The sequence below is a fragment of the Rattus rattus genome, chromosome 8, assembly GCF_011064425.1.
Source record: "Rattus rattus isolate New Zealand chromosome 8, Rrattus_CSIRO_v1, whole genome shotgun sequence".
Lineage (NCBI taxonomy): Eukaryota > Metazoa > Chordata > Mammalia > Rodentia > Muridae > Rattus > Rattus rattus.
The window spans coordinates 36,912,264-36,924,660 of record NC_046161.1 but is presented as its reverse complement, the minus strand read 5'-3'; the positions used below and the strand labels follow the sequence as shown (position 1 = coordinate 36,924,660).

General features: G+C 47.0%; 1 protein-coding gene across 2 annotated transcripts in view; it reads left to right on the top strand.

The window, feature by feature from the left end:
- The window catches only part of LOC116906564 (tubulin-specific chaperone cofactor E-like protein), a 143,779-nt gene extending 131,586 nt beyond the window's left edge, over positions 1-12,193 (top strand). For both annotated transcript variants that reach the window (XM_032909277.1, XM_032909278.1), the window contains 8 exons: positions 1,773-1,883; positions 2,965-3,167; positions 4,150-4,313; positions 4,776-5,024; positions 9,210-9,372; positions 10,403-10,490; positions 10,751-10,867; positions 11,494-12,193. In XM_032909277.1, the coding sequence (XP_032765168.1) occupies positions 1,773-1,883; positions 2,965-3,167; positions 4,150-4,313; positions 4,776-5,024; positions 9,210-9,372; positions 10,403-10,490; positions 10,751-10,867; positions 11,494-11,594 (1,196 nt within the window). In that variant the 3' untranslated portion in view covers positions 11,595-12,193. The remainder of the gene's footprint in view (positions 1-1,772; positions 1,884-2,964; positions 3,168-4,149; positions 4,314-4,775; positions 5,025-9,209; positions 9,373-10,402; positions 10,491-10,750; positions 10,868-11,493) is intronic.
- The last annotated feature ends 204 nt before the right edge of the window (positions 12,194-12,397 follow it).

The following is a 12,397-nucleotide window of genomic DNA, read 5'->3' as shown; positions in this document are numbered from 1 at the left end:
AATATTTTTTTAAAAAGGGAGCCTTTTCAAAATAAATATATTTAAACCATGCCGATGGCTTATCTCACTCATCTTTCTAGAAATTACAGCCTGAGCCTGAGCCATTCCTGTAGCATCATCATGGACAATGAGTTACTCACTAGAAGTGCTTGACAGCCTCATCAAACAAGGTGTGGGTAGTAAAGGCTGTCTTTAAAAAAAAAAAGATTTATTTTTATTTTTATCTTATGTGTGAGTTTTTTTCTGTATATATGCATGGGCACCGTGTGTGTGCCTGACATCTAAAGAGGACAAAAGAGTGAGTTGAATTCTCTCAAACTGGGATTACAGATGGTTGTGAGCAATTGAATGGGTGCCGAGAACCAAGCCTGGGTCCCCTGAAAGAGCAGCAAATGCCCTCGAGTGCTGAGCTCTCTCCAGCCCTGAGTTTCGTTATTAACCTCGTTTCTGTATGTGTCTGTGGTGAAATCACTTAAAAATATACTCGCTTACTAGTTCTAAAGCACCCAATGTCTTGTTATTAATTACTACAACATATCCAGTTGATCTTCTAATATCATTTCTTCTAACTAACCTGTCTGACCTTTCTAAGCCCCATAAAGACTCAGAAATCTTGGCTCATGATGTACATGTGTTTTCACCATGCTATGGCATGGTGAGCAAAAATTCTTCTCTTTCAGATAAAAGACTTATCATGTAAAGAAATGAATCTCTTAAAGCAACAGTTCTCAACTGTGGATCGAGGCCCCTGGGGTGGGGTCCCACATTAGATATCCTGCATATCTGATATTTACATTACAATTCATAACAGTACCAAGATTGTAGTTATGAGGTAGCAACGAAATAATTTTATGTCGGGGTGTCACGACAATATGGGGAACTGCATAAGGGAATGCTCTTGGTTAGTGACTGTCCAATGGAGTCTCTTGTACAGGAGTCCTCTGTTACAGGAACACTGTTCGTGGCAATGCTGTGGTGTTGTGGTGTTTTACGTCCTTGAAGCTTTTACAATACCTCTATTCTTTTTTTTTTCTTTTAGCAAAATGGCACCATCGATTGAATTGGAGAATTATATATTATTGTTGATCTGCCTATTTTTATAAAGTCAAGTAGATATTTATGGGGAAGGTGCACCATGAATCAAAAAATAAGTCTCAATAGGAGGGGCCTCTCTGAGATTTTATGAATCCTAAGTTTTTGTTATTAACAAATATTTGTAATATGTAATTAACAAATTAATTTTTTTAATTAACAAATATTGAGGACTGCCTATGAGATGTCTGGATGCTGGAAACAGACAAATTATTTGGATGTGAGTTTTTTATAAATACAGAAAACTCAAGTAGTTATAATATATACAAAACATGTTAGATACAATATGGTGGGGGGGTGTTAACTGTGACATAGGTAGCCAGAAATTACAGAATTACTTGGTAGATTGAAGTCTGTATTTTATTTCCACAACATACCTTCCTGAATGACCTGGGGTAAGTCTTCGCTGTGAAATTGGGGTTGGAGCGCTCATCCTGAGAAGTATTTGTGAGAGCCAGTCATGCTAATTCAGTCAAAGCTTGAGGCACAGTGCAGAGCCATAGGAAATGCCCAATCAACAACAAACTTGTCATTATTCATTTTAGAGGTCACCCTGTCTGTCAACTTGCAGGGTCCCACTTGACCATTCCCAAGTGAACTGTGTCAAATCGAGTGTAATCCATTGCCACTGTGTGTAGGTGTGAAAATCAAATTGTGTGTTTCTGTGTTTTCCTTTTTAGCAGGAGTGGTTGAAGACCCCTGTGTGGGGGCAGACTGTCCCAACAGGACCTGCGAGCTAGACAACGGAGGAGAATTATGTGGCTGTATTGAGCCGCCCCCCTATGGAAACAGTGAGTGACCAGCACATCTCTACTCAGGTGGTCCAAGAAGGAAGCTTATCAAGGAAGAGTGCAGGCGAAGGAGCTGTGTGTGCTCCCCGCCCTCTTAGAAACCCAAAAGCAAAGGTTTCAAGAGCCAGGAAACTACTGGGCAGCCTTGGTGTAGGCTGATGTTCATCCCTGTGTAGCTACATCCCTTTCTTAAGTAGATTGTAACAGGCCAATGTGTGTGTGAATGGAATTAGTCAGCCCCACATGAGTCCAAGCGACATCATAGAGACCCAAGGTGGTCTTTTTCGACTCCCAAATAAGGAAAGTGGTGGAAGATTTGTGTTCCTTGAGACACAGCTGAAATGTTTGCTGTGAACAACGGCTAACGCTCCTTCTCCTGTTCCGAACCTTAGCTCCCCAGAGCTAGACATGGTCTTGTCTTCAGCAGAGCCCAATTGGGTGTCAGCTTAAAGGCAAAGCGCTCTATCTTTTGGCTCCATGACCCTTTCCAAACCAAGATGCTCACAAGCATATACTATAATTAGCATCATTCACCAATTGTCTGGAATGTTCTATGGGGGGGCAATGCATGTTTCCTGGGCACATGAAAATAGGTGTTTTTTAAAATTATTCCTATAGTGATTGTTATAGAGAAAAGGCCTCTGATGCTGCTCATTGGGACTCACTGGTTTCTCCTGAGCTGAGCTCAGTCAGGGCAGTGAGTGGTAGGGTTAGGCCCTACCTATTCCTCGGGTATCTGGTCCCCAGCCAGACCACGCTGTGACAGATTCTGTGTGTCACTTACACAAAAGTACCTGCCACCAGCATGTGTGGGAGGAAGTCCCGGGTTTCTCTGGAAAAGACAAAAGGCACTTTATTAGCATTTTTATCTTTTTAATAAGCCTACGCCAACGCCCAGGTTATTGCTTTGAATGAATCCATGTACTCATTCGGTGTGATCAAAGCTTAATTAGAAATGCTTGCAGCCTCTGAGTAGAGATTGTTTCCTGCCTCTAAAGAAACATGACCATGGGTGGCCCAGCCCTCCCCTGCGGCAAGATGAGGCTCTCCCACTGACAGGCTTGTCTCCCCGTTTCCACAGATTCCCATGACATCATCGATGCAGAGGTGACCTGCAAGGCAGCCCAAATGGAAGTGTCCATATCTAAATGCAAGCTCTTTCAGCTGGGCTTTGAGAGAGAGGGGGTGAGAATCAATGACAGACAGTGCTCTGGCATCGAGGGCGAGGATTTTATCTCCTTTCAGATCAACAACACCAAGGGGAACTGTGGGAACGTTGTGCAGGTGAGAAGAGGGGGCAGGAAAGAGCGCTGGGCTGAGGTAGTAGAGTTGAGCATTGATCATCCTTAAAGCCAGCGTAGTCTGCATAGAAATACACTCATTGACGAATAGCAGAGAGAGAGAGAGAGAGAGAGAGAGAGAGAGAGAGAGAGAGAGAGAGAGAGAGAGAGATATGAAAAGATCAAAGGCAGGAAGGCTGATCATCATTTAGGACTGAGTGGTTGAGTGAACAAAAAAAGCATTCTAAGTGGTACATTTCCTCCCTCGGTTTGCAATGCTCACTGCTGGTCCTTTGTTCTCTATCTGTGAGACTTTCTTCGCTCTCTTATGCTTCTAGTGTCTTCTCAGGTAAACAGAGCCTCATCCAGCTATTTTAGGTCATATGGGTATTGGCTGAAGAAAGGAGTTGGATGTATAAATACCGAAAGGCCACACTGCTCATGTCACGGTTTCCAGGATTTGGTCTAGTTAGGTATCTTGCATTCCCTCTTGTCCCTTCCTGCAGCGTAATAAAGATTACGCCCGTGTAGTGCTCTCCTCAGAGGGAGAATGGATTAAGGAGGTGAGACTCGCTTGTTCAGTTTGGTGCTTGTACATGTACCTGGTAAAAGGTTTGTTAGAAGGGAGATTTCAAGTTAAAAGGAATTTCTGGATTCAATTTATGTCCACCTGGCATTGCCGGGATCTCATGCCCTCTCTAGCCCGAGTTCTGGCAGATCTCTCATTGTAGTTGGAAGTCAGTGGTGCACAGACTCTGCCCTCCTCGGGTACTCAAGGTTATCGGCTGAAGGGCACTGCTCATATCTGTGGCAACACTTCTTTCCCCCACTTGGTGTGGTGCGGAGGCTGGTTCCATGCTGACGTACTCTAGCCTCTGGGTTTGGTATGGAACGAAGCCATTTCTCTGTAATTCCGGGAGATGGATTTTAAATGCTCACCTCATACTTCCGCGTCTAATGATTTCTGACCTCCCCTTGACCCGCAGTCCAATGGTACTCATATCATGTATAAAAACACAATCTGGATCGAAAGTGCCAACAACACAGGCAACATCATCACGAGGGACCGCACCATCAATGTGGAATTTTCATGCGCTTATGAGCTAGATATCAAGATCTCCTTGGACTCTGTCGTGAAGCCTATGCTAAGGTAAAGAATTTCAGGGGCTGCTCGTGCTTCCTGTGTTCTCCACAGCCAAGGTTAACAGCATCGGAACAGCTAGCATTTGTCTTTGAAGTGCCGGGGAAAATATAATTCATATTTCTGGAAACAAAATGCTCTAGACTAATGACCGGAAGGCTTGGTTTCTGAATTATGGGATACAGTAACTACCTGTGACCAATGAGTGTTTGAAATTTGGCTCAGGGGACTGATAAATTGAATTTTTTTATTTTATTTAATTTCATCTAAATGTAAATTGCCCCATGTAGGGACCAAATTAGATAAGGCGGCCTTGGACTGGAGGACTGCATGCTTGCTGTGCCTTCCCTCTCTACACTGCAGCTTGAAAAATGACAGTGAATCGAATAAATAACATTGGGTGTCTTTTTTTTAAGTTTATTTATTTATTCTCTTGGTTCCCTGCCTCACATATGATTCCTTCTTTGTTAGTGTCATCAACCTGACAGTTCCAACCCAAGAGGGCAGCTTCACCACCAAGATGGCACTCTATAAAAACGCGTCCTACAAACACCCTTACCGCCAGGGGGAGGTCGTGCTGACGACCCGGGATGTGCTCTACGTAGGGGTCTTTGTGGTTGGCGCTGACTCCACACACTTGATTCTCACACTCAACAAATGCTACGCCACCCCGTCCCGAGACAGCAACGACAAACTCCGGTACTTCATCATCGAAGGAGGGTGAGTGGCCGTGCCCGCCTCGCCATTGACTGCGGACTCTGAGCCCTTAGCGTGAAAGTTTTCTGCATTGTCCTTTAAAAGAGTGGGTGTGGGCGTTAACTTCTGTGGACGCCCACAGACCCGGCATTTTGTATCAGCGGATTTATCTCCTTCTGATACCCTGGGAGGTGGACGGCACACAATCCAGCAACTTGTCTAAAGTCACACAAGTTAGGCAGATCCCCTGTCATAGGGCATTTACCATAAGACCCTTGAAAGAGGGAATTCTGCCCTGCCTGCTTGAATCGTCCATTACAGAGGAGTCTGGTGTTCTGAAAACAAAAGATTTAGTGGCAGTAGCTGAAGGACTGTGATAGATGTGGGAAGAAGAAAGAGAAGGGAGAGAGTTGAGCGGCAGAGCTCTCTCCCAGCACGTGCTAAGGCTCTGGAAACTCCCGTACCAGCAAGCAACAGCAAAAATATGGAAAACAGCAGCAACAACAACCAAAAGAAATTAGAATACTGTGGTTCCCCCTTATATGAGAGGGGACACATTCTCTCAGACTCCTGGTGACCACCTGCAGCCATAGATAGTTCTGAGCCACCTACATTCTCTCCTGTATATTCATAACGTTTATATAATAAATTTTAACTTGTAAATTAGGCACAATGAGGGATTAATAATCGTAACTAATAATTAAGTGGAGCTATTGAAACAATGTAGTATCACAAAAGCTGTGTGAGTGTAGTCTCTGTCAAAGCATCTCACTACAGTGCATCTTATGGAGAGGATTTGAGGGACGCAGTGCTGACGTGATGGGAGGAGCTAGGTGATGACGTCAGCCCTGGGACTCAGCTTCAGGCTACTACATACAGATTGCTAGCACCCTCACCGAGATCACACAGCAGTCAATATGAGTCTGAGACAGCCACGACATGTCAGCAGCAAGAGTGGGTCAGCACAGACACATTAGACAAAGGAATGGTCCACCTCCTGGCTGGCTGGAGCAGGACTTCATGAGATCGTAGGACTCAGAACAGCATATAATTTCAAACCTAGTGAATTATTTCTTTCCGTGTGATACTGGGGTTGAATATAGAGGACCAAAACTACAGAAAGTGGGGCTGTGCATCCTAAGGAGTTTCTTACACTCATCGATCTTTTTCACACTCATTATCATACGTCTACCCCCTCGTATATTTCCTGAAAGACGGTTGCACAACGGAATTTATTCAGCTAATGAATGAGAAGGCCAAACATCAGGAATGAGTAAAAACATGGCTTGTGCCAGGCGATTTACCCACACGCTAATAAATATTCTAATAATTTATTTCACTATGATGGCATACATATGCAAAGAAGTGTACTTGGCTTAAGTGAGGCACACAGCAATGTTGTAGTTCTCCCGCAGAAGGGCACATCGCCATTGTCTGACTTTCCGATGGTTTCCTCACTCGGTGCAAGGACTCTTACGTTTTTTCTATCATAACTGGTAGAAGCCAGGGCTATTCAACTTACATGAAAATTAAAAAAGGATATAGTGATCACAAACTCAATCACAAATGTGGGTGAACTTCGGGGATGATTGGATTCTAGGAGACGCCAGTCTTCCTGCTGTCTTGCCTTTGCTCTTCTGTCTGTCTAGGTCACTGACGTGGTTAGTCTGCTTCTGTCAATGCTGGCCTCACATTCAGGCCCCACTGCGCTCGCTAAGAACAGAGCACATCTAATTTGAGTTCAGGCTCCCACGAAGGGCAGGTGATTTACCCATCCTGGATCACCCTTGTTGGAAGAAGGCACCATTGAACTTCTCTGGTTTCATCTACCTCCGTGGTGGACCAGTGCTGCCCCAGAAGCTGTTGTGAGCTTTGTGGGTACAGGAAAAGGAATCTGTGCTCTGAGAGAAGAGGGGCATGGCTCTGGCAAAGTTATAGATAGCCACCGTCTTGCTGATGACACCACCTCAGAGAAGCTAGGCAGAGCTCACATAAGGCCACCAACCAGCAAGAACCAGAGAAGTGACCTAAAAACCCTGGTGACATCTGGTGCACCGTCCAGGTGTGTTATACACGGTTTTCCAGCAGTGATCTCACTAAAGCCCTTGTCTCTCTGAATGGACGGTCAGCCCTCCAAGAGACAGAGGGAGCCACTTGGAAACTACCAGGTGTGCCTCAGTCCTGGAAGACAGTATTAACAGAGCCATTTCTCCCCTCACACATTCCTCCCCTCCCCGTCCACAGTTCTTGTAGCAAAGGAAAGAGCTAAGACACGAGCCATTCTTCAGCTACAAACCCAAATGACAATGCTCGGGTCTCCTTCGAAGGACGAGGTGGTATTTAGCATTTTAAAAATAGTATTTAATGGGCTCTACCCAGAGAGGGATAGCAGGCCAGCAAGCATGTCCGTAAATCTCCGCTTACCCCTGGGTCTGCCTACATAAAGGCCTTCAGATTAAACTGTTGTTATGTGGGAAATCATTTCATCCTCAGAGAGAACGAGAATCCGCCAGTCCTCCTCACCTTTACTAGAGGTGTGTGGTTATGTACCCCTCCCACCATGAGCCCATGGGAAAATGGGCTCAGCTGCAAAATGGAGCCCCTCACACACAGGGAGTCGGGGTGGACGGGCAGTTTTCCCTCCCCAGGGATGTGGAGGGCAGAGGCAATACCAGCTTCCACCACCAGCCCAGTAATCTGGGGACCCAGGCAACTTCTCCCTTCTGTTCCAGTGCCCAGGCAGGAGAAAGGACCAGTGTCAATCGAGACACGTATTTGCTCGCTTTAAGAGAGACATCCAGATAGCTATCCCTGCTCCCTGCGGCTCCGTTGCAAGATTGTCTGGTACCTAAACTTTACGCATCCACGTGAGAGAGAGGTGGGGGCTTAGCTCAAGAGGGAAGGTCCCTGTGACGATCGGGAGACGGAAAATCCTTAAACCGATTTAGCCCCTCCAAATGAGTGATAATGACAGAGGAAGCTGGCACGCTTAGTTTTCCTTTCGAGTCGTTTAAGAGACTATTGCTTTGAGAAGCAAGTTGCATTTTGTCTAATTACGAAAACTAATAGGTGTGGGAACGCTGAAGGATAACTTCAGTTTTTAATTTTCCTTATTGCTGAGCTATTTAATCCTGTGGGCTTGGGGGGGGGGAAGAAACAAAAAGAAAAAGTGGGCACCTTTTAAAATCTTTATCACCTAGAAAGTCTTTTGGCTTCTGTGGACTCAAAGTGGTCACAGCTTCCTCCTTCCTTCCTTCCTCCTTCTTTCCTTCCTTCCTCCCTTCCTCCCTCCCTCCCTCCCTCTTTCCTTCCTTCCTTCCCTCCCTCCTTCCTGCCTTCCCTCATTCGTCTATCCAGAAATGATTTTCCAATATGCCATGGAGTGTGTCGGAGCCACAGTCCTGATTGTGACTTGGTCCCTAGACTGGAGAACTGGGCAGGGTGCAGCTGTGTTGCTCGTGCCTGGTCCAGGCACGAGAGTAAGAGATAGTTATATGGAGGTGGGCGCTATCAATTGGGACCCAAGAAAGCAGAACAGAAGGATCTTCCAGTGGGGGAAGCATGATGAGGAGACCTGAGCGAAGGAGACTACATTGGAGAAGTTTTAAATGGCTGTCAAAGCAAAACGACCAATCTGGGGGATGTGGCGCTGGTGGGAACTGAGTATTGACTAGAGGGCTAGGAGGCGGGAAAGAGGGAGCTCCCCACCCCCCACCAAAGCAATCTCTGGGACGGATTCCCCCCCCCCGACCCCCCTCTGCCTTTCCTCCAGCTCCTTCCTACTTTAGTGTGGGAAGAGTCCCCGAGGGGCTTGAATCAGGGCCCCTGCCAACACCGATAATTAACTGAGGAAAGCTGAGGAAGTAAGACATGTGTCTGTTAAATTGTCCTCTGTAGAACACAGCACGGTGAGGGGCGGACTGAGATCCCGAAGCGTGGGGAAATTGAGAGCAGTCCCCACAGGCAGTAGCCGTTCAGATAACAATTCAAGGTGGCAGTCGATGTCTCAAAACAAACAGCGGAAAATCGGAGGGGCCGATAATAAACAGCTTACCGAAGCCACCCCGAGGTCACTTCCAAAGGCGAAGCCACCATAGCGTCTACGGCCATTTTATAGGAAATGAGGGAGCTTGCTACGAAGGCAAGGGTTAACCTCTCAGAGAATATAAACAAGGTTAGTGGTCCATCAAGTTTTCTTTTCTTGAATAGGTGTCAGAACATCAAGGATAACACCATTGGCATCGAGGAGAACGGAGTGTCCCTAACCTGTCGTTTCCACGTCACCGTCTTCAAATTCATCGGAGACTACGATGAAGTTCATCTTCACTGTGCAGTGTCCCTCTGTGACTCAGAGAAATACTCTTGCAAGATTGTAAGTGTAAAAAAAATAATAATAATAAACCAAGCACTCAGCCTTGTTCTTACTGCTCCACAGTGACTGTGGACACCAGGCGTCCGCAATGGAGTCCTCCAAATGTGCTCGGGGGTGGGTGGCCGTATTTGAAGGAGAAAGTATAGTGGGATGATGTCTGGGTGGGTGGTCTGTCTCACATATCACAAGGCCATTGACCTCACACTAAACAATACATCCTGGCGCCACCGACATCTCGAGTGGAGTTACCGGATAGGAGAGCTAAGCTGTGCGGTGTACGGCGCTAACAGCGTGATGGGCCTCTAAGTGCCAGTAGTGTTTAGTCTGCTGTTGGAACACCTTGAAAATGTCTCCAAGAAAGTGTGTACCGCGAGCAGCTGAGATTGGCTTGGGTGAGGACCATCACAGTCGTCTGGAGGGGTATCTCGAGTCGTGCATGTTGAATTAAACAGACTGTGGGATGAACTCCCCTCCGTTGGCTCCCAAACTCAGAATACCGTATATCTGAGTACCCACAGTTCATCAGGTCCGCACTAGGGTCTGATAGCCTGGAACTGGGTGGGGTTGCAGATGAGGGGTGAAGCTGTCGCCTCCTCTATACCAGGCTGACGTCCTCATCACGGGCGGCTCCGCCTTCAAGATCACATTGCTCTAGAGTCTCATTCCTGGCCTTTCCCACCCCATCTTTAAGCTTACGTCATGTTTACAGGAGCGAGATGTGAGCTATGGCCAGAGCCACTCGCAGATGATGCGGCATACGTTATTATCAGACGAGATCCAACCATTCTCATTCCTGAGCACAGAGCCTCGTCGAATCTCGTTCCAGTGTGGAGGGTATATTTAATTCTGCTTGACATAAAGCCCAGAGTCCCAGTGGGCTCGATGATCAAGAATGCATTGGTTCTAATTAATCTGAGCAGCAGTAGCGCTGGAGGCCGAAGCCGCCGTCTTTCTTGGAGGCGGAAACATGGTGGAGAATAAGTTATCAGCCTAATTGTGTGAAATCTCCCTCTGGTGTTCTGTCTTTCAGAATTGCCCACAAAATTCCAGGATCGCCACAGATTATTCAAAAGAGCACAAAGAACAGATCATTTCAGTGGGACCCATTAGGAGAAAGAGTATGTATGTTCCTTAGAACACACTATAGATTACTAAGACAGTGGGAGTTCGGGGCTCAGCCGTGCCTCCCTGGTGATGTGCGTCCGTCATGAGGAAACACGAGAGACACTGGTATGAGCGGACGACTGCCTGTGTCCTCCAGGAAAACCTTTTCGTTGGCTTTTGACAACTCTCTCTTCTCCCCTCTCTCTGAAGCCCCTCCTCCACCTTGATCATGATGCTATTTCTGCCATTAAGTCTCCCACACCCCCATTTTCAGGGCTGGATTGGTGTGAAGACAATGGCGGCTGTGAGCAGATCTGCACCAGCAGGGTCGACGGGCCTCTGTGCAGCTGCGTGACCGGATCCCTGCAAGAAGATGGACGGAGCTGCAGAGGTGGGACTTCTCCTGAAGGGGACAGGCAGCTAAGTGACCGAGGAAGCTCCTTACCCACAAGGAGAAGCTCACTGGAGTCCAGTGAGCTTCTTGCCTGTGCAAATCCCAGATAACCCCAGAAAGAGAGGGAAATACCAAAGGAGTTCCAGTACTCTCACAACAAAACAAAACCTTCTTGGGTCCCTGGTCCTTCGTCTAAAAGAAATGGGCAATTATGAAAAAATGGTTTAGTAATTTAAAGACTGTGCTGGCCATGAATCTGACCCCCAAGTCCTCTTGTGCTATGTTGGCAGTCTTAGCTGGACTAGTAGGACATACCTATAATCCCAGCTACTGGGAGGTTGAGGCAGGAGACCCATGAGCTCCAGAAAAAAAGAGCCAAGCAGACAGAAAGCCAATCACTTGGGCATTTGATTTCCCGGCTCTCTTTCTGAGGTGCACAGGGCTCTCTTGGAGGTTGGATTCATTTGCTTTTTTTTTTTTTTTTTTTTTTTTTTTTTTTTTTTTTTTGCTTTGTTATTCCGGGCCATTTGAATTTTCCCTTTCCCTAAGGACTTCCCTTTTATGTGAGTGCTGCCGGTGGGTAGGTCGGAACTGTTGAACTGACATGTCCGTTCTGTCCACAGCCTCTAATTCTTCAGTGGAACCTCAAGTGTGGACCCTTCTTCTCATCATGACCCAGATCTCCCTGTGGCATTTTGTCTATCAATCAGGCGCAACCTCATAAGGAACTCAGGGTGCTTCCTTCAGTCCCTGTAGGTATAAAAGTGTGTGCCCCAAGTCAAAACAACCTCTCCACCTCACGCCACCTTCCTCCAGCTGTCAGACCCGGAGGACACCAGCGTGGCCGGCTCCTCTTCCACGCCATGCAATAGTAGCTTCTCAAAGCCAACAGGAGGAAAGCACGCGTTTACCCGAAATGCCGAACAGCTGGCACTGGGAACCTCGGTGCAGGCCATAAGCCAGTCAGGGCCAGCTCTGCTCTCAGAAGTCTGATGGGAAATCTGGCCGGAAAAGTCGCTCTGTCCCGTGCTGTTTCAGGAACGCCGTGGTTACAGACAAGGCTGTTGCTGTGACTTCCAATTAAAGCTGCCGTTCTCTCTGCGGAGCCTCTCGGGCACTGCCCTTAGCCCATGCTTAGCTCCTTTCCCTCCTGCTCTGGCCTCCACCTTGCCGTGCCAGCTTCGGCCACTGGAGATGATGTTTGCAGACCTGGAGAACCTCACCCAGCCCTTCCTGACCCTCAAACCCAGTCCTTCACTTTTTACAAATCAACCAAATAATTTTTAACGTGTTTTATCCTTAAATAAACTTTGTGTTCAAGTATTCTCATCGTTTGGTGGCTGGACTCGGTCCTATTGATGTAGGGTTCTCTGCATAAACTAGCAGCAGCGTGGTAGGATTAAAAACAGAAAGGAAGGCGCTGCGGCCGCTGGGGTGTGTGGTCATTTTCAGCCGGTGCCTTCATGTGTGCTGGTGCGAGCTCACAGGGCATCCTCAGAGCACAAAGGAAGAGAAGCAGGCAGCATC